General features: G+C 34.6%; 1 protein-coding gene across 4 annotated transcripts in view; it reads right to left on the reverse strand.

Moving 5' to 3' along the window:
• Window positions 1-22,744, reverse strand: part of RAD18 (RAD18 E3 ubiquitin protein ligase) — a 103,878-nt gene that overhangs the window by 37,993 nt on the left and 43,141 nt on the right. For all 4 annotated transcript variants that reach the window (XM_012471044.2, XM_012471035.3, XM_012471052.3 and 1 more), the window contains 3 exons: window positions 20,847-21,031; window positions 4,989-5,065; window positions 3,674-3,734 (listed from right to left, as the gene is read on the reverse strand). In XM_012471044.2, the coding sequence (XP_012326467.2) occupies window positions 3,674-3,734; window positions 4,989-5,065; window positions 20,847-21,031 (323 nt within the window). The remainder of the gene's footprint in view (window positions 1-3,673; window positions 3,735-4,988; window positions 5,066-20,846; window positions 21,032-22,744) is intronic.

Below are 22,744 nucleotides of genomic sequence, written 5' to 3' on the forward strand. Positions count from 1 at the left end.
GGCAGCCCTAACACACTAATAAAAACACTTAATTAGAAATTAATTAGAAATAATTAACTGCATAATCAATAATGATTATGACCATTTTACCAAAAAGTTAAACTTTCTTATATTCTTCCTTGCTTTATTTTTTCACTTATCACTTTCTAAAATACTGGTAAGATATAAACTCCAACAGAGTAGGCTTTTTGTCTGTATTGTTCATTCTGTATCCCAGCTCCTAGCACAGTGTCTGGCATATACTAAGTACTCAAAAAATGTGTGATAGCTGAATGAATGGAATAGTACTATGAAAAAATACAAGATAATGTTAAGTACATATAAAAAGAAAATCTTACCTTGTCTGAGAGATCACAAAGGCTTTCCCAGGGAAACTACAATTGAGCTGACTGAGAGTAGGGAGTATAGATAGGGGTTAGAGGCAATTAGAGAAAGAGAGAGTTCTGGACAAAGTGAGAAGAGGGTAACAAATGCCCTAAAGCAGTGAAGAACTTGGTAAAAAAAAAAAAAAAGGTAAAAGATAGCCAGACTGACTGGAATACAAGGAGTATGTGGAAGAGAAGAGTCAAGGCTAGAGAGGTAGGTAGGTCTAGATACAGGAATGAACAGACTTTATAAACTCTAGCTTAAGAGAAATAGAAAGCCACTGAAGAGTTTTTTATATTGGCAGGAGGGCAGCAAGGCAGAAACGGCATGATGTGAAGACTCAGCAGTTTTGGAAGACAGTTTTGGCTTCTGAGTATTAGGAAGGGGCAAGAGTAGATGGGGGATGACTAGAAAGCAAAGTGATACATAAGAAGTGTATGGACTCAGGGGATATTTAGAAGATAGAGACTGACAGAATTTGACGTTGAACTGAATATGGGCAGATCAAGAAAGAAAAAAAAAGTAAGAAATGAAAGATAAAGAATCAAAATGGCAAGCTAGTTAATTAGCAACAGTGCTGCAAAGTAGAAAACAATGGAAGAATACCTTTGAAAATTTGAAGAAAGGTATCTTTCCAACCTAAAGTTCTATAAACAGCCAAATTATTAATCAATAATAAAGGTGTTTTTCCAGTTAGGCATGGAATTTTATATATCTCAAGAAATACTCCTCTATACCATGGCTTTCCAATCTTTTGGCTTCCCTGGGCCACAATGGAAGAATTGTCTTGGGCTACAAATAAAATACACTAACACTAATGATAGCTGATGAGCTAAATACATACATATATATATAAAATAATGTTTTAAGAAAGTTTACAAATTTGTGTTTGGCTGCATTCAAAGGCCATCCTGGGCCACGTGGGGCCCACGGGCTGTGGGTTGGACAAGTCTGCATACTCTCTTTCTCAGGAAGTTTCCTGGAAAATGTATTCTACCAAAACAAGGCAAGAGGGAGACTTGGAACCTTGAAGAAGTGAACCAACACAGGAAGGAGGAGAGCAGAATCCCCAGAAGGTTGGTGGTCAAGAAATTCTAGGAGAGCAGCCATGTATTAATAGGAGGCAAAAAGAGCAAGCACAGTAGACTGGAACTAGACAAGAGAGTCGGGGGGTGGCCCCAGGGAAGAAGTTCTTGAGGAAATAATCAATTATAATCACTGTGTGCAAATGTATTGGAAAGTGATTTGCACTTCTGTTGGAAGGTTTAGAGATATATCAGTACTAGGTAAATAAACAAATAAAATTATTAATTATAAGAAAAACAGAATGTTTTCATGAAAAGAATTATAACCACCTTATACATACTGTCTGGCTCGAACATAAACAATGTATCTAACTAAATACTGATCTTACAAAAAATTATGACATAATATTTAAAGGATGGAAGGGAGGCAAAGGTAGGGGCAGGATATATAAATGAGCTAAATCAGGCCGGGCGTGGTAGCTCACGCCTATAACCCCAGCACTTTGGGAGGCCAAGACAGGTGGATCACGAGGTCAAGAGATCGAGACCATCCTGGTCAACATGGTGAAACCCCGTCTCTACTAAAAATACAAAAATTAGCTGGGCATGGTGGTACACACCTGTAGTCCCAGCTACTCAGGAGGCTGAGGCAGGAGAATTGCTTGAACCCAGGAGATGGAGGTTGCGGTGAGCCGAGATCAGGTCACTGCACTCCAGCCTGGGTAACAAGAGCGAAACTCCATCTCAAAAAATAAATAAATAAATAAATGAGCTAAATCTCCATCTTTCGTATTAGAACATCAACAGTTAATATGAAATTTAAAAACTTCAAGAAGTAGCAGGAAGAATACTTTTTTATAAATTGTAAGGTAATTACCAAAAGTAACTCCAAAAGGCTTGAGAGTTGTTACCTCTAGGGAATGGGGATAGAGGCAGGTTGTTGGAGGAAGCAAGATTGCTCTTTTACATAATAAGCCTTATAAAAAGTAAATTTTAAAAAAAACTACATGTAAAACATTAATAAAATGTTTAAAAGATGAAGATATATCAATAGTATAGTTATAACCTAACACTAAATCAAAATGTATGACTAAACTAAAAGGCTAAGCATCTAAGCTTTGTGAAGCACTTGACTTTTGAGGTTTAAGACTAAATAAATTAATTTAATATGACCTATTTAGTAAGGTTAGACTTTTTTTTAGATCTCTAAATGGTGGGCAATGAATATTTTCTTGACCGGATATAGTCCAAATTCTTCTTAATATGGGATAATTATTAGATACCACCTTTTCAGTTATTTAAATTACTTTCTCTCAATACAAATTTTCTGGTTTCCTTATTTTTACAGGCTTTAGTGATCCTTATTTTTACAGGCCATTTCAGTGATCATTTGATATTCTCTTTTCTTTTCCTTTCAAAAGAAAAATCACTCTGACTTCCTAAAAGTTGATCAAAGAGGTTCACATCATACTTATCTGTCTAGCAACAGAATAATGGTGACTTTCGTTGTTCAGTCTATAATCCAAGAATCCTCTAGGAAGGCACAAGCGATCACACCTACATCCAGTGCACGTGTGCTTCATCCTCCCTCCCACAACACATCACTACAGAGCATGTCCCTTCAGAGTTTAAGAAATGAAAAGAGAAAAAATTATCTTACCTCAATTAAAACACACCACACCTGGGAATACTCACTCCATGAACATTTATTAACTATCTACTGTTTGTCAGGCTCTCAAATTTAAATTACAAACCAACCAACCACACAAAGAATAACAGCTACCCAGCTGACAAAATAGTAATGTGTTAGCCCTGGGAAAGATATACACACAGATCATTTAAAGAAAAGCAAGTAATAAAGCTGGGAGGTTGCTAACAACTAATAAAATGAAAACTATTTTTGGCACAAATTTGCAAGCTATAGAAGCGCTGAAATCCTATACAGAAGTATTGTTACTGAATGGCCTGAGAACAGGATAGAGTCCAGAATGTTTCCATTTTAATCCCATCTTCTTCTCACAGAGATGCTTTGAGAGCAGATAATTAATATTTGCAAAGTGCTTAGTGATAAGCTCAAAGTAGAACGCTAGTTATAAATATCAAAAAGCAGGCACATAAAATACAAAAAAAGTCACTGTCTAAGTAAACAACCAATTAAAATTCAATCTCTTGAGTAATGTTGACAAAAGTTTGAGTTGAACCTTAATATAAAACATTATTCGGAAAAAATTACTTAAGAAGAAAAACGGTAAGCTCTTTACAAATAAAGTCACCCAACTTACGATATTTACTGTGAATTTCATCTATTTCCTTTTCTGTTTGGTCCTTTGTAAAAACCATTACCTAAAATAATCAAAAAAAGATCTTAATAAAAATCTCCCCAAAATAACAAAAGGGGAAATATTACAAACTTTCAAATCTCAGATGTGTTTAAAAGAGAAGACTGTTTTATATAGACCTAGGAAGAATCATTCCTATGTACTTCCCTTAAATACCAGAAATGGTATACATTTTACTCATTATTTTTTCTCATCAGTAGAAAATGCAATATAATTAAATTATATATTAACAAAATAACAAATTTTCCATTTTCAATATTTAATTTTCGACATTCTTTAATACAACAGGCAACATTTGAAACCCCCAGAAGACTGATGACACTTAGCTGACTATCAGTAAGGCTGATCTTCTCATCTGCCTTCTCTCCTTTCCAACCTAACTTCTCCAGGTCATTCTAGAAAAGTAATATGTATAGAAAATGCAGTAATACAAAACACAGTAGTTAAATTTCTAGGTCCACTTTTCTAAACCTCAGACTTAAAAGGTCAGAAGTCGACTTCCACAATTCACTACAGTTCCCATCTTACAGTTGGCACATAGGTAATAATAGAGTCAATGTAAATCCCTTTCTTTTTCCTACTTAACTGGTTATAAACTTACTTTCTTAAGGTAACCACTGCTTTCCTCACACACTATAGATGGTCTAGAAAAAAAAAGTCTACTTGGAAGAGACCAAAACACCTCCTCCAGTGTCACAGGACACAATGACTATTTTCTTCACTGGTATCCTGTCTTCAAGTTTTGGGCCATCAAGCTAGTGGAAAGCAACAGTGAAGAATTTTAGGTCTCTGATTCTCTCAAAAGCCGAAGAGAATACTCTATCCTCAAATTAATTAATTTATCCTCTTATAATTACTTAACATTTCCGTAAGTATAATTATAGAATTGCAGAATGCCACAGCTAAAAAGGGATCATAGAGGTCCCTAGAGGTAGCTTAGAGGTCCTTAGAGGTAGCTTATCAAACGCAACCAGCAGAGAAAGGACCAATATCAAAGCTGCCTGACGCACAGGCATGGGCATGTTCTATAGAATTCTAGCTCATGAACAAACTTTATTTTGGATTGCATTCTGTGTTAGAAGACAGCTAAGTACAATCAAATATTGTACGAAAATGAGTTGCAAGTAAATCATAATACACTAAGTGGAAATGTCTTAGTAAATGAACAAGTTTAACAATGGCTTGCTTTAATTTTTGTAGGGTATTAAACTTTCTTTCTTCATTTCTATTCAGATACTGAAATAGCCCATTAACATACACTTTCATTGAGTTTACTAGCTTCAAGACGCATCCTGGTCTTCTCCATGTTTTCGATTTCTTGAACTATTTCAGCAGCTGTTAAAATAGGAAAATAACCACTAGGTTAATTACATTTTTAAAATCACTATACAATAATTATTTAAGTTGTGAACACTAGAAAAAGATGGGTGACGACTATATGTGAACTCCCTGATATATTTTTATAATTTTTCTGTAAATCAATTACCATTTCAAACTAAAAGGTTAAAAAAATGGAGTTAAAACACTGAACTCTTACACTTGCACATGTTAAACATACATCCAGAAGAGTAAAGTCATTTTTTTCTCCTTTGAATATATAGATATAAACAGAAGTCTCAATGAAATATGAAAATTAATTTGCTAGTGTGAGTTCAATTATTAGGGGATGCCTGCTCAAACTCCAATTTACTAAATGTAGTACAACAGGCTACTGTTGAAAGAGAGAAAAAGATCTACAAACACCAGGAAAAATGTCCTTGCCTCCAGAACCTTTGTCTGCAGATATGGTTATCAAAGAGATGTGGAATACACCCTGTCACACATTAAAGGCCTTTGAATGCAAACAGCACAGAATTTGCAAATGATGTCTTTCTCCATCCAAAGTCAATACATTAAAACTGAAATACATATGGTATAAAATAAAAATCTACAATTCCTTACACGTGTTTATATATAAAAATTATATCTGGAATTTGCTTCAAAATAATCCATGGGGAAAGGGGTGTAAATGCTTGATAAAACAACATTAAGATGGTTTAAACAGTAATAGTTTAAGCTGGAGTAGGCATATGGGGAAATCAGTAAACTCTTTTCTCTATTTCTGTATATGTTTTAAATAATCCCCATTAAAGCTTTATTTTTTTTAAAAAACCACAGACCTTAAGAGAATCATTTAAGAATGCAACTGTCTCAATATAAAGTTTATGTTTTCCAAGCACTGAGAGGTACCTTTTGTCTCCCTGATACTATAAAACCAGCAGAAATGATGTAAACAATCTCTTTGTGAACATGATCAGCTAGTTGTTCTCTCCTTTCCAAACTGAGTCATGGAATAACATGAAAAACACAGGGACCATGTGCATTTTTTCCAGTCCATTAATACAAGTATCACTCAAGATAAAGAACATCTGGCATGTCCTCTTCTAAGATATTAGGAAATCTATATTAGGATTGGGTGGCTTAAATCTTTTTCAGGGAGACTTCTGATTCTGTTTAGGTTGTAGAGAGCTATAAATAATGTCACTCTCACCCTAATGATGAGAAAAAGCTGGATAATTTATAAAACAATGATTTTTCTTGAATCTATCAGAGCTAAAGTAAGAGGGCAACCAACTAGCCTGAAACCTAAAGAAAGATGGGTGCCTCAGGGGAGAGCAGGGTCATGAGCACTGGTTAACATAGGACAGTGTACAGGAGAAAAGTTGGGACCACCCTATCTCTGAGTAAGATCTCAGCTAAACTTTTTGATAAACTGCAAAAGGCCAAGGGTGAGCTACCATGAAAATACAAAACCCTGGGTGGCTTGAACACAAAGGGCATGGCATCCATTTGCAGGCTATTTTCTACAGACCTCAGTGGGCACTCATAAGAGTCCTCAGCCTCTCTGTAGCTCACTGGAGAAGGGCAGGAAATTAGAAAAGATCTTCCTACAGATCCAACCAAAAGAGAACCACCCCCACTGTAGGACAGACATGAAGCCCCAACCTTATCTTTATCCTTGAAGAAAAAAAATCATTAAGCCACTGATAAAAAGTCAGCAAATATGTTGTCCCCAGAGCATAGGTTGCTGGGGGAAGTAAACAGAAACAAACAAACAAAAACCCACTCTACCCCTCAGGAGGGTCAAGAAACCATTCTGGGCTCTGGCCAGTAGAGGACCCCTGCTACTGGCAGTAGACGAGGGGCAAGATTGCTGAAAAAGCACCACCCTTGGGTTGCAGGATTGAAAGACCTGCCTAAGACTGAAGCTCAATCAGAGTAACAGAGAACCCTCCTTTTCTCTCTATCACAAACCTAGCATGATCCAAGTGATACGTAACAGCAGTCTACCCGTAGAGAAGAAATGAACATGGAGACAGACCCTCTCTGAAGCACAGGCTCATAGGGAAAACCTAACTTGTGAGTGATATATAGGTACACTAAAAAAAAAAAAAAAAAAAAAAAAAAGTCTGGCACTCCAGATTCTTACCTACAAAGTTTGGCTTTCAACCAACACTTAAACATGAAAAAGCAAGCAAACTATAGCTAACATGATAAAGGATCTAGTAGAAAAGATGAACAACATGAATGAACTGATGGGGCATTTCAGTAGAAATTACTTCAACAGAAATCCTTTCTTTTAGAAAGAATAAAATAGAAATACTAGACATATAGATATATAAAACCAACACAGTAACAGATAACTTGACTCAGCAAAAGAAAGAATCGGTGAACCTTAAGTTGGATTGGTATTATCCAATCTAAAACACAGACAAGAGAAAAAAAAAAAGGAAAAATTAAAAAAAAAAAAAAACTCTAACAGAACAAAGCCTCTAAGAGCTATGAGATAATATCAAGAAATATAACATACACATAATAGAAATCAGAGAAGAAGAGGGGAAGAGAAGAAACTGTTGAAGAACTAATGTCTAGAATTTGCCAAATATAATGAAAGATACCAAACCAAAAATTCAAGAAGTTCAAAGATCAAACAACACAGATATAAAAACAAACCAAAATGACAACATGCACATAGACACAAAGAGAAAATCATGTAGCCATACAGAGGAAAAAGATGCATTACATAAAGAAAAATCAAGAATTACATCATACTTATCAGAAATTATTCAAGCCAGATAACAATAGAGTGACATCTTTAAAGCACTAGAAAAAAAATCCTGCCAATCCAGAATTCTAATGAAATATCTTTCAAAAGTGAAAGAGAAAAACTTTCTGAGGAAACCGTAAGCCAAGAGAATGTATTATTAGCAGCCCTCCATCACGAAAGCATTAAAACAAGTTCTTCAAGAAGAAGAACCAGAAAGAAACTTACCTAAGAAGAAGTGAAAACTGGTGAAAATGGTAAACATGAAAATAAGTATAAAATATACTTTGTTCTTATTTTTAACTACTCTAAAAGATAACTGATTAATGGACAAATAGCAACATATTGTGTTAATAGTATATGTAAAAGGAATTCATGACAGTAACAGTACAATGAATCAGGAGTTGAAGTATACTGTTAAAAGTTTCTTACTAGTGAAGCTGTATAATTACTTAAAGGTAGACTGTAACTAATGAAAGATGTATGCTGCAAACCCTAGACAGATCACTAAAATTTTTTGAAAAAGGTAAAGTAATAAACCAATAATAGAAATAAAATATAATAATAAAAACACTCAATCCCAAAGACAGCAAAAACGATAAAAACAACAAAAAGGAGATGGAACCAAGAAAAAAAACAGCAAGATATTAAATTCAAAGTCAACTACAACAGTATTTACATTAAAGAAATGGTTTTTTTTTTTTTTTTTTTTTGAGACGGAGTTTCGCTCTTGATACCCAGGCTGGAGCGCAATGGCGCGATCTCGGCTCACCGCAATCTCCGCCTCCTGGGTTCAGGCAATTCTCCTGCCTCAGCCTCCTGAGTAGCTGGGATTACAGGCACGCGCCACCGTGCCCAGCTAATTTTTTTGTATTAGTAGAGACGGGGTTTCACCATGTTGACCAGGATGGTCTCGATCTCTTGACCTCGTGATCCACCCGCCTCGGCCTCCCAAAGTGCTGGGATTACAGGCTTGAGCCACCGCGCCCGGCCAAAGAAATGGTTTTAAAGCACCAATTAAGAGACAGAGAATGTCAGATTGGATTAAAAAAGATAGACCAAACTATATACTATCAAAAACAATCCATTTTAAATAAAAAGATGAGCTAAAAATAAAAGCATAGAAAGAAATGTCTCATGTAAAGTCATGAAAAGAAAGCTGGAGGAGCTTTATTAATATGAAGCAAAATAGGCACCAGAACAATGATTGTTATCAGGGATAAAGAGGGAAATTAGGGGCCAAGTGCAGTGGCTCATGCCTTGCCTATAATCCCAGCACTTTGGGAGGCCAAGGCAGGTGGATCATCTGAGGTCATGAGTCTAAGACCAGCATGACCAACATGGCGAAATTCCATCTCTACTAAAAATACAAAAATTAGCAGGGCATGGTGGCTCATGCCTGTGGTCCAGCTACTCAGGAGGCTGAGGCAGGAAAATCGCTTGAACCCAGAAGGCAGAGTCCAGTGAGCAGAGATCGGGCCACTGCACTCCAGCCTAGGCAACAAGAGTGAAACTCCGTCTCAAAAAAAGAGGGAAATTATATCATGATAAAAGAGTCAATTTACCAAGAAGACATAACAATCTTAAATGTTTACCCCGAAAACAGAAATTTTAAATACATGAAAAAGAATTTCTAGTTCCAAACAACATGGATTACACTCATTTCTCCCTATTCTTCCCCAAGAAGTACAACTAAAAACCCTGATATATAACAAACAACTATAATAGAACTCTGGAAAGTAGAAAGAGGAAAATGGACTGGCTAAGACCTCAGCATATGAGGAATGACACTGTGGTGAGTTCCCTGGGGTTTCTTTATATTCTATATCTTACAGACTAGGCTCTGGAGAAGCCAGAGCCATCAAGAGAAACAGACAAGAAAGCCTCAAGAAAAATCTATGCTAAGAAAGGACTGAAAAAGAGGGTGCCCAGAAACCTTTTTGATAACACTTGACCTACCCAAGCAAAACACTGCTGATGCTCTCTGCCCTGTGCATTATTACCAGAGAGCAAGTGGGGAGTGTGAACCTCTACCCACCAACCAGCGGTAGCAGGGGTCCTAGTGCAGGATGTCCTCCCATAGCAACAGTGCCAGTGGAAGTCTAATGAGGGCTTCTACCTCCTCATCCAATGGTGGCAAGTGCCAGCTGCACCCTCTAAACTAATAACTGGGGAATATCAAAGAGAAGGAAGCTGGAGAAAAGCATTCTTTCAGCCTGTGAAGGACATCCCCAACCAACATGTAAAACTGGCATACAACTAATATGCCAAAAGGTTTGAAAACTGGACCACAGTGTGGAATACCAGGTTTTCACAACAGTCTCCAGGTAGCAATTAAATAAAGTAGGACAAAATAGCATTGCAAGGGATCCAGAAACTAAATCATCGTTAGAACCACAGCCTACAAAAGTAGGCCAGGATCTGCATGCTAAACTTAAAACAAGATGACTTTCTGCTAAATTAGAATATTTAAATAGAACCCAGAATGTCATTAGTGTACATAAAAATATTCAGAATACAATTAAAAAAAAAAAAAACTTGTCATACTAAGAACCAGGAAAATCACAACTTGAATTGAAAAAGACAAGTCTCCAATACCTGAGACAACCCAGTTGTTGGAAATATCTGACAAGAATTTTAAAACTACCATCATAAAAATGATCCAACAGGCAATTAGTGCTCTGGAGACAAAACAAAACTGCTACTGTATGAAATGCTTTTGAGAGCCTTGAAATATGTAAGTGTGGATGGATTTACATGTATATATATGCATACATGCATGTGTATATATATATATGTATCCATGTGTGTACATGTATATATAGGCATATAAATGCACATAATTCCCAGTTTCATCTGCTCAAATAGCCTAGAAGCAAAGACACCAAGTAGCAATGAGCATAGCTGGTAGCCATATCTCAGTTTCACCAGTAAAAAGAAACAGAGCTCCTCAGAGAAATCGCTGATTTCAGGGCTGGGACATGGAAGAACAAGAAAAGCCTGCAATATCTTGTTATGTTAGAAATAAAAAAATGGTAACAAAAATAATGGGGGGTATGTCATGAGGACAGAAATCAGAAGGAAGACACTCCTGCTGGCCAAATCTGGAAAAATACAAACACAAAAATAATTAGAAGTAATGAGTTAAAAATCTGTGAATCCATATCCATAAAAGATAAATAATAATAAGGCAGAGGGGAGGGCTCGTGTTTTCAGAATCATGCCAAGTAGCAATCAGCAAGTGTAAAAGGAATGCTGAAGTTGAAAAATCATCATTTTGAAACTATTACAGAAAAGATCAGTTCAGAAAAAAATTACCAAATGATGCTAAATATAAGGGTAAAATCTTAATGAGGTATAGAATAGTTACATAATGTTGAAGTGTCTCTGCAGACTTATTATTACCAAGCAGGGGGATGTAAAGTATAAACAAGGGAGAAACTGGCCAGGTTATCAAGTCTAATATCACAAATGAGGGGTACACAGATGTTAAATGCCTCTATATGTAATATTCTGAAGACAAAACATCACGTAAATAGTATTCTGGCCAGGAATGCACAATCTGAATTTCGTGTCAGATGAAAACATTTTACTTGAAAAACAGAGACACACACAACAAAGACTGTATTCTTTTAAAAAGCCAGTGTCATAAAGGACAAAGAAAGGCTGAGGAATTATTCCAGATTAAAAAAGACTAAAAAAATATTATCACTAAATGCAATATGTGATCCAAAACTGGATCATGTACTGCAGGAAAAAAAAAAAAAATCTACAAAGGCCATTATTGGGTCCACTGATAAAACTAGAATAGAGATGACAGATTAGTAAAAGTATTATAACAAAGTTAAATTTACTACAAGTAGTAACTACAGTAGCAATAAAAGAGAATCTTTTTTTCTTAAGAAATAATGCCAGGAAGCATTTAGGGGTAAAGAGTAAACATTATATAACTTATTCTCAGACAGTTAAGAAAAAAATATGTGTGTAATTATATGGACACATACACACATTCACAGAAAAAGAGAGACAGAAGAACAGAGTAATTCATAAAGCAAATGAGGGAAAATGCTAACAACAGGTCAATCTGTACAAAGGATATAGTCTATGCATTCATTATGATAGTCTTTCAACTCTCCTATAAATTTCCAAATAAAAAGTTTTTTCAAAGAATGCAAAATTAAGAGATTTTTGGACAAACAAGCTGAGAGAATTTGTCTCAACAACACATCTGCACTACAAGAAACATTGAATAATGCAGGCACGATTGTTCATGCCTATAATCCCTGCATTTTGTGGAGCTAAAGCAGGAGGATTTCTTGAGGCTAGGAGTTCAAGACCAGCCTGGGCAACATAGTGAGACCCTGTCTCTACAAAACAAACAAACAAACAAACAAACAAACAAACAAAAATTAGCTGGGCATGGTGGCATGCGCTTGTACTCCTAGCCACCTAGCACACTGAAACAGGAGGATTACTGGAGTCTGAGGCTGCAGTGAACTATGATTGTGCCACTGCACTCCAGCCTGGGTGACAGAGCAAGACCCCATTTAAAAAAAAAAAAAAAAAAGAATGAATGAATTTTTTCAGAAAATGTCCAAACACTGTGGAAATCAAGAAAACAAATAAGTTTTTCAGGCAAAAGAAAGTGACACCAGATGAAAACCTGGATCTACATAAAGAAACAAAGAATGCTGAAAATGGTAAATATGCAGGTAAACACAGACCTTCTTTTCCATTTTTTATTTATCATTAGTGTTTTTATTTAGTTTAAAGCAAAAATGGTAATAAGGTATTATGGAGTTTTTAACATACATAGAAGAAAAATCTATGACAAAATAGTACAAAGAATGAAAGTCATAAGGTCCTTACATTATACATGAAGTAGTATAACATTAATTGAAGTAGACTGAAATAAGTTAAAATGCATATAGTAAACTAGAACTATCACCTCTACAAAAAAACAAAAGAAGTACAGCTCATAAAATGAAAATGACAAATACTCAGTTAATCTAAAAGAAAGCAGGAAATGAAGAAAAAACAAAGAATAGTAGGATAAATAGCAAACAAGCAAGATGGCAGATATAAACCCAACCAAATAAAATACATGAAATTAAAATGCTTTAAACCCTACAGTTTAATAGTAGAGACTGTCAAATTAAATTTAAAAAGAAAATCCCAGCCATATACTGCTTATAATAAAACCGTTTAAATATAATGATACAAGTTTAAAGAAAAATGAAATAAAGTAGTTGCTATATTCAGATTCTTGAAACAAGTATTATTATTAGAGACAAAGACATATATGCCATAATAACCAGGTTAAGTAATCAAGAAGATACATAATACTACCAAGAGAATCAAAATACAACAAAACTGAAAATATTGACAGGGAAAATGAAAAATCTATAAATACAGTCGGATATTTCAAAAAGCTTCTCAGTAAACAATGTAAACAAGGATGTTGAAGACCTGAATACGCTATCAAGCAAATTTACATAACTAACATTTACAGATCACTATACAAAAAAGCAAACTTTTCAAGTACTTATGCAATATTCACCAGGAAGACCTAACACCTAAGTTATGAAGCACGTCTCAATAAATGTAAAAGATCTGAAATCATACAGATTTCATACAGAACAGGTTATCTGAACCACCATGGAATTAAATTAGAAACAAATAATAAAAAGATATCTAAGAAATAACCAAATCTTTAAAAATTAAACAATACTTCTATATAACATATGAGTCAAAGAAGAATCTACAACAAAGACTAGAAAATATTTTAACTGAATGAAAAGGAAAATACAGCCGGGCACAGTGGCTGACGCCTGTAATCCCAGCATTTTGGGAGGTCGAGGCGGGCGGATCACGAGGTCAAGAGATCAAGACCATCCTGGCCAACATGGTGAAACCCTGTTTCTACTAAAAATACAAAAAAATTAGCCAGGCGTGGTGGCACGCACCTGTGGTCCCAGCTACTTGGGAGGCTGAGGCAGAAGAATCGCTTGAACCCATGAGGTGGAGGTTGCAGTGAGCCAAGATTGTGCCACTGCACTGCAGCCTGGTGACAGAGCAAGACTCCAGCCCAAAAAAAAAAAGAAAAGGAAAATACAACCTATCGATGTTTGTGAATGCAGGCAAAATAGTACTTAAGAGAAAAATCTGTATTTTGAGTACATAGAGAACAATCTGAAATTAATTATCTAAACTTCCACAATAACCTAAAAAAAAAAAAGAAGACCAAATTAAACCAAAGTAAGTAGAAAGAGATTGGAATTCAATGAAATAGAAAAACAGACAAAAACTGAGAAAAAGCAATTTGAGAAAAATGAAGCTGAAGGTTGGTTCTTTAGAAAAATGAGAAAAATTAATACTTGCAGGAAGAACAATCAGGAAAAACGAAGACACATTTTCAGCATAGAAAATGAAAGACAGTAAATCACCACAAATCCCATAGATATTAAAAGGTTAACAAGAAAATGTTACTTCAAAAAAACAAAAACAAAAAGAATAGATTCAACAATTTATATGAAATGAACACATTCCTTGCTAAAGATGAATGGTTAGTTTAATATTCAAAAATTAATCAGTGTAATGCAAATTAATACCACATCCAGTAGGAAGACAACAATAAAAAAGACAGACTAACAGGTGTTGGCAAGAACATGGAGCAACTGGAACTCTTTTTTTTTTTTTTTTTTGAGATAGAGTCTCACTCTGTCATGCAGGCTGGAGTGCAATAGTTCGATACTGGCTCACTGCAATCTCTGCTTACTGGGTTCATGCAATTCTCCAGTCTCAGCCTCCTAAATAGCTGGGATTACAGGCACCCACCACCATCACCTAGCTAATATTTTGTATTTTTAGTAGAAAATGGTTTCACCATATTGGCCAGGCTGGTCTCCAACTCCTGACCTCAGGTGATTTACCCGCCTCAGCCTCCCAAAGTGTTGGGATTACAGGCATGAACCGCTGTGCCCAGCCCAACTGGAACTCATATACGTTGCTGATAGGATGTAAAATGGTGTAGTCACTTTATACAACAGTTTAGCAATTCCTCAAAATGTTAAAATAGAGTTACCATATGACTCACCAATTCAAATACACAATAGAAATGAAAATATATATCCACATAAAAAGTTGTACATAAATGTTCATAACAGCATTATTTATAATAGCCAAAAAGCAGAAAAATGTCAGATGTGAACTAATGAACAGACACAAATATGTGACATATTCATACAATGGAATATTATTTGGCAATGAAAATGAATGAGTATTGACCATAGATAAACCTTGAAAATGTTATACAAGTGAAAGAAGTTAGTTTATAAAAGGCTACAAGCTATATGATTCCATTTAAAGGGAATATCCAGAATAGACAAATCTATAGAGACAGAAAGTAAATTACTGGCTATCTAGAGCTGGAAGGGTTGGTAGAAAATGATGCCAATGGATACTCTGCTCTTTTTGGGTAACAAAAATGTTCTAAAATTTAATGTGATGATAGTTGTACAGTCTGTGAATATCCTGAAAACCATTGAACTGTATGTACACTTTAGGTGGTATGAATTATATATTATATGAATTATATTTCAACAAACTGATTAAAACTGAATTTTGTAAATCATATCACAGAATAAAGAAAAAAATTATAATCTCAATAGATGCAGAATAAGGAATTGACAATTCAGTGCTCCTTCATAATTCTCAATAAACTAGGAAGGGAAGAAATGTCCTCAACCTCATAAAAGGCATCTATGAAAACCTATCAGGGTTAATAGTGAAAGACTAAATGTTTTACCTATAAGATTGGAGTATTCCAGAAATAAAAGAACATATATTGGTGCAATAGTATTGTCACTCAAATGTATTTTTGAAGGCAATTATTCTTCCTTTTGGGGAGACAGACCCCTGAAAAATCAGATGAGAGTTAGAGATCCTTTCTTAAAAATTCATATTAAAAAAAGATTGGGGAAAGGAAAGGATATTTGCCTACACCGCTTTTAATCCACATTGCACTAGAGGTTCTACCAATGCAACCAACCAAGGGTAGAAAAACAAATAAAATGCATATCGACCGAAAAAAAAACTTGTTTTTGACATGTAACTTGATTGTGTATATAAAAATCCTATGACATCTATAAAAAATCAGAAATAGTAAATTTCACTAGTTAATAGTATACAAATATATAAAATTTAATATATCAAAATGAGTCTTCAAAATAGCAATAAACAAGAAATTGAAATTTTAAAACACCACTCATAATAGCACCAAAAGACATGAAATATTTAGGGATAAATTTAACAAAATACATGGAACACACATACATAAAAAACTAGACAGCACTATTGAGAGAAATTAAAGGAGGCCTAAAGGGACATACCAAGATTATACATTAAAAGTCTTAATATTGTTAAGATATCAGTTCTAAGCTGATCTATGTAATCTCACTGAAAAATCCCAAAAGGTACACATTAATAAACTGACTGCCTTGCAGATGCTGTCCTGGACCTACCAGCAGCACAGATGCAGATGCTCTGCTCTGCCTGTAACATCGGGGTAAAGTCAAAGTGGTTATTTCTACAAATAGTCTGACATTTCTTAGAAAAAACAAACAACAACAACAACAAAACTGAGTCTAATATTTATGTAGAATTGCAAAGGACCTAGAACAATTTTGAGAACACAGTTGAAGGACTTATACTACCTGATAATTTTAAGACTTACTATAACGTTATAGAAATCAAGAGTGTCACATGGGTGAAAGAAAAGATACACAGATCAATGGAATGGAATAGATTCTAGATAGATTCGCATAGTATATACATGGCCAACAGGTTTTTCACAATGGAGGCAAAGTAATTCAATGGGGAAAAGAGTCTTTTTAACAAATGTGCTGAAAAACTAAATATATATATTTTTTAAATGAACTTTGACATTTACCTTCTACCATATAGAAAAACTAAATGAAAATGAATCATAGATTTAAATATAAAAGCTAAAATTATAAAACTCCTGAAAATAACACAGGAGAAAATCTTTGTGAACTTAGGATAGGCAAGTATTTTGTTGATATGCAACACAATTGTATATCATGAAATGATACACAAGACCCATAAATCATAAAATAAAAAAGTAAACTAATTTCATCTCTGCTCTTCAAAGACATCATTAAGAAAATGACAAGGTAAGCCATATACTAAGATAAAATATTCACAACACATATATTTAACAAATTCAGTATCCAGAATATATAAATAACTTACAAATCAATAAAAAGAGTTAAGGGCAGAATATTTCACCAGATCCTTTATCAAAGAAAATATACAAATAGCAAATAAAAATATCAAAAGACAGTAGCCACCACTAGTCACAGGAAAATGCAAATTAAAACCATCATGAGATACCACTACCACACACCTACTAGAATGGCTAAAATTAAGAAGAATGAAAATACCAAGTGTTAGCAAGGGTGTGGAAAAAGTGGGACTCTCTCACACAATGCAAAATGGTTCAGTCATTTGAAAAACTATATGGCAGGTTCTTATAGTTACATTTACATATGACCCAGCAATTCAACTCCACCCAAGAGAAATGAAAACGTATGGTTACACAAAGGTCTGTGAACCCATGTTCATAACAGCTTTATTGATAATGAAAAAAAAAACTTAACATAGTCCAGTTGTCCATTAATAGGTGAAGGGGTATGCAAATTGTGGCAGGGCCATAAGCAGAACACTGCCAAGCAATAAAAAATAAATGCACTGGCCGGCCATGGTGGCTCACACCTGTAATCCCAGCACGTTGGGAGGCCGAGGAGGGTGGATCACAAGGTCAGAAGTTCAAGACTAGCCTGGCCAATATAGTGAAATCCCATCTCTACTGAAAATACAAAAATTAGCTGGGAGTGGTGGTAGGCACCTGTAATCCAGCCAGTCGGGAGGCTGAGGCATGAGAATCGCTTGAACCAGGGAGGTGGAGGTTACACTGAGTCGAGATCATGCCATTGCACTCCAGCCTGAGCAATAGAGTAAGACTTCATCTAAAAAATAAATAAATAAATAAAATAAAAAATATATGTATTACTGGTAAAAGCAACAACATGAAAAAATCTCAAAAGTATTATACTTAGTGACAGGTGCCATATGTAAAAGACTACATACTATACAATTTGTGTAATTTCATTTATGTGACAGTCTAGAAAAGGTAAAATTATAGGGCCAAAAAAAGAAATCAGTATTTCCTAGGGTCTTAGAGTGAAGGAAAGGGAATATACTGCAAAGGAGCATTGAAACTTGTTAATGAAGGAAATGTTCTACACTTCAATTAGAATAATGGCTAAATGACAATATACATTAGTCAAAATTCATCTATACACTTATAAAGAATGTATTATATTGTAAGTAAATTGTACCTCAATAAAAAGTGCACATAAAAAAGTGACAAGCCATTGAATATAAGGAAACTATACAAAAATCAATTGTATTTTTCTAAACAAGTCACTAATAAAAATTGACATTTTTAAACAAAACACAATGTACAACTGCATCAAAAATATCAAAGAATAACTCTTTAAAAAGATGTGTAAGCCTTCACACTGAAAACTGCAAAGCATTACTGACAAAAATCAAAGATGAATAAAGGGATAAACTATATTCATGAACTGGAATACTCAAATACTGTACAGATATCAACTATCCCAAAATTGATCTACGAATTCAATGTAATCCCAATTTAAAAACTTATATGAAAATACAAAAGGCCTAAAAAAATCAAGTCAACCTCAATAATCAAAGCTGGAAGAACTATATCACCAGACAACAAGACCTATTATAAATTACTTATAAAATACTTAAGACACTCATTATTTATCCTGCACAAGGGTTAGTAACAGTCCAATGGAACAAAACAGTGTCCAGGCCTACACATGTACAATTAGCTGATTCTCAGCCAAGACTTCTGGCAATTCAGTGGGAGAAAGGATGGCATTTCAATTAGTGGTGCTGCATCAATTCATTATTCATATGAAAAAAAAATAAGACAATCTTGTGCTCTACCTCACAACATATGCTAAAATCAATTCCAAATAAACTATACATCAAAATTCAAGAGCAAGAATAAAGTTTTTAAAAGAAAGAGAAGATTTGCATGATCTTGAAGTAGGCTAAGGTAAAAGCACTAACCCAAAGGAAAAATGTAATGAACTGAACTATATGAAGAATTTCTGCTCTTCAAATGATGTCATTAAGAGAGTGAAAAGTTGAAATTAGAAATATACATACATCAAGCAAAATATTTTTATCCAGAAAATTTCAATTACTCCCACAAATAAGAAAAATAGATCCCCAAGAAGAATTGGACGTAAGATTTAAACAGGTATTTCACAAAGAGGACATCCAGAAAATAAATAAGAAAATAAAATAAATAAGAAAATAAATAAATAAGAAAAATAGATCCCCACAGAAGAATTGGACATAAGATTTAAACAGGTATTTCACCAAAGAGGACATACAGATGGCATATAAAACAAATAAAATAAGCATATAAAAATGTGCTGAACATGATAAGTTATTAAGGAATGCAAATTAAAATAACAAGGTACTACCACAGACCCACTTGAATGGCTAAAATGGAGTTAACAATGGTGATGTTGTCAATGGTGTAGAACAACTGACACCCACATACCCTCCTGATGAAAGTACACATGACTACTGAATTTGGGGCTCTATCCATGAAAGCTGAACATCTGCAAATATATAACAGCAATTCCATTCATTCATTCATATATATATGTATAAATAATATATATATGTATATATATTTATATATATATTATATATATATAAATATATATACATATATATAATATATATATCTAACAGCAACATGCACCTACGTGCACCAAAAGATATGTAAAAAATTATTTACAGCAGCATTATAACAGAGAAAAAGTGGGAAAAAATTGAAAGGTCTATTAAACACTGAATGGATAAGATGATATGTTTATACAATGGAATACCATATAGCAATAAAAATGAAAAAAATTATAATTGTATACAAAAATGAATGAATCTTTTAATGTTGCACAAATAAGGGCAGGCAGAAAAGAATATATAAGCTATTGTCCCATTTATTTAAAGATCAACCATAGGCAAAATGAACATGTGGGCTTAGAAGTCAAGACAGTGGTCAAATGTGAGAATGAAGTAGTGAATGGGAGAGGGGCAGACAGGGCTTCTGGGATGCCAGTAGTGATCTCAGTAGTGGCTACAACAATATTTTCACTTTATGAAATTTACTTTGTGATAATTCACTAAACCATACACTTATAATTTGTGTGCTTTAATGTTTGCATGTATTCACCAAGTTTTTTAAAATTAAGCAATTCTATACGTTAATAATAGAAAGAACTCCAACATATGTGTGTGGTTTAATGAAAAGAACCAACCATTAGATAGTGCACTACACAGAATACTAACATTTTATAAAAACAGTAATGAAAAGCATTTACGTTTGTGTACAAAAACCATAATGGCAACATTTATTGAATGCTAACTACTTGTTAAGCTACTGTCCTAGGCACTTTCCATGCCTTTTGTCATTTATTCCTCTCAACATTATGAAGTAGGTAGTATTATAACCCTTATTTTTTGAATGAGAAAACTGAGGTACAGAGATATCAAGTAACATGCCCATAGTCACCAAGCCATAACGCTGAAAAACTGGCACTGTAACCCAGGCTCTCCAGATCCATTCTTCCCCACCACACTCTCCCTAGAAAGGCACTTGAGACACTGGCAATAGCAGTGGCTCTGAGAAGAGATCTGAGCATTGCAAGACAGGCTGAGAATAAGGCTGGTTTATCAAAGTACACTGTAGGTACCTTTTGAAGGAATACATTTGCATGTCTTATCTTTATCAAAAATGTATTTATTTACAATATTTTTCTATGGTATATGATTTCTGAGCTACACAAAATTGCTTTATCCAGACGGTAAGCATGACTCACTGTTTTATTACTTTACCTGATTTAGGATGCAAAGCATCACACTGGGCATTGTACATGTGTACAAATTCTTGGTGCCTTTTAATGAGCTGTTGTTTATTTCCTTGACTAGATAATCCATGCTCTTTTAGCTTTTTCTTTAAATCACGATCAGAGAGCAAATTATATACAGTTTTGGGCAGCAGCTTCCTTTTGTGAACAGAACTGAAAAGGGGAGAAAGATCCCTGATGATTATTGTGAATTATCAAATGCTTTTCATGTAAAATGGCAATTTATCTTCTGATTCAACAACTAGGTGACTGGGAAACTAGTAGAACCATTAAGATAAAAAGGAGAGAGAAGAATCAAGTTTGCGGATAAAGCTGACTGTCTAACATAATGCATCTGGGGCCTAGATGGCACCAGAAGTGAGAGACTTGGGTCTCAAAAAGAGGTAAGACCTAAAGAGGCACACTTAGAAGACACATACGTAAGGCTTTTGGAATATGTTATGAGGACTTCACTTAGAATCACACTTACATAGACCTATTCAATTTTCCACCTCTTTAAAGCATGCTAGAAATTCTACTGGGCTAAAATGTAAACTACCTAAAAGTACCAATGACTTGAGACAATTCCATAAACAGGAACTCCTTAGTGAGTTTTAATCCATTTGATCTGATTATAGTACGTTCTCTACCTAGCTCAGCTTTATGGCAATTAGGTGCTAAACAAAAACATGCTCAAGAAGGTCATTACACTTGCTATCATTTCAAAATGAGAATAGCAAAGATTCAGATGAAAATTAACAGAAACTTGAAATAATAGGTTTATCCAAAAAACAAGTTTTTACAAAGGATTTACATATAACTAGCTCACACAATGCTGTCCCAAACGTTAGTGTACCTAAGAAGCACCTAAAGAGTTTATTTAAAATGCAGATTCTCAGTCCCCTTCTCCACACCATCCACCAATTGTGGTTCAGGTCTGAAGCGGAGATATAAAATCTCTATTTTCAACAAGGTTCTCCAGAGTAAATCTGATATAAATGGTCCCATAATCAAACAGAGAAATATTACAGTCAGGTATAGACTGAAAACAATCAAAATTTATCTATTAACCAACAGTGCCATTACCTGACTAAATTATGTCTTTTATGTTGTAATAATAAAATCTAAAAGCCAGAAATAACTAATTAACTGTGAAAAGACCTGCAAACTCTCAACAGATTATATTTTTCTGAAAATTGCTCTTCGTATAATGACAGCCCATCAGACTCTACAAGACTGATAAAATTATGGCAAAATGAAATCTCAGTAGGTAGCAACAGCTGAATCATTTTGTGTTCATACAAGCACACAGGGAGAGATGATTCATTAAGTCTGTATCTAAAATATTTGTTTTATCAAGGATAGATGATTAAACTATGACTGTGATTCTATTGAAGAACTGTACTGTTCACTGGCATTTACAATAAAAAGCACCACCAGAGATCAACAATTTCTGTCAGGAATTTAAAAACATGAAACCTGATAAATGTTTCCCCAAACACGAAAATGACATTTACTTTTCTTCTATGATTTAGTGGAACTGAGTAATACATTTAAGGGCCCTCAGAATCTGAGGACATCAAAGGAAGAGTGCATTCTCTGAATCAGTTCTGACATGGTTTTATACGGAAGGGTTAAGGGCTGCCACTCACATCCAGCAGATTGCCTGTCAGGATATGGTGGAGGAGACAGGAAAACTCTCAAGGCCTCTTCTCTATGACCCGACCCTGGGGCCTGGATACTAAAGAAGGACATGGCCAATGTTGTATTCGGTGACTCCACAAACACCAGTTTTGTAAGATGGAAGTGATGAGGACAGAAGGATCTGGTGGTCAAATAAATTTAGGAATTACTGAATTAAACAAAACCTAACAGTCATCCTTAATG

The sequence above is a fragment of the Aotus nancymaae genome, unplaced genomic scaffold (genome assembly GCF_030222135.1).
Source record: "Aotus nancymaae isolate 86718 unplaced genomic scaffold, 86718_ANA_hifiasm-v0.15.2.pri h1tg000046l, whole genome shotgun sequence".
Classification (NCBI taxonomy): Eukaryota; Metazoa; Chordata; class Mammalia; order Primates; family Aotidae; genus Aotus; species Aotus nancymaae.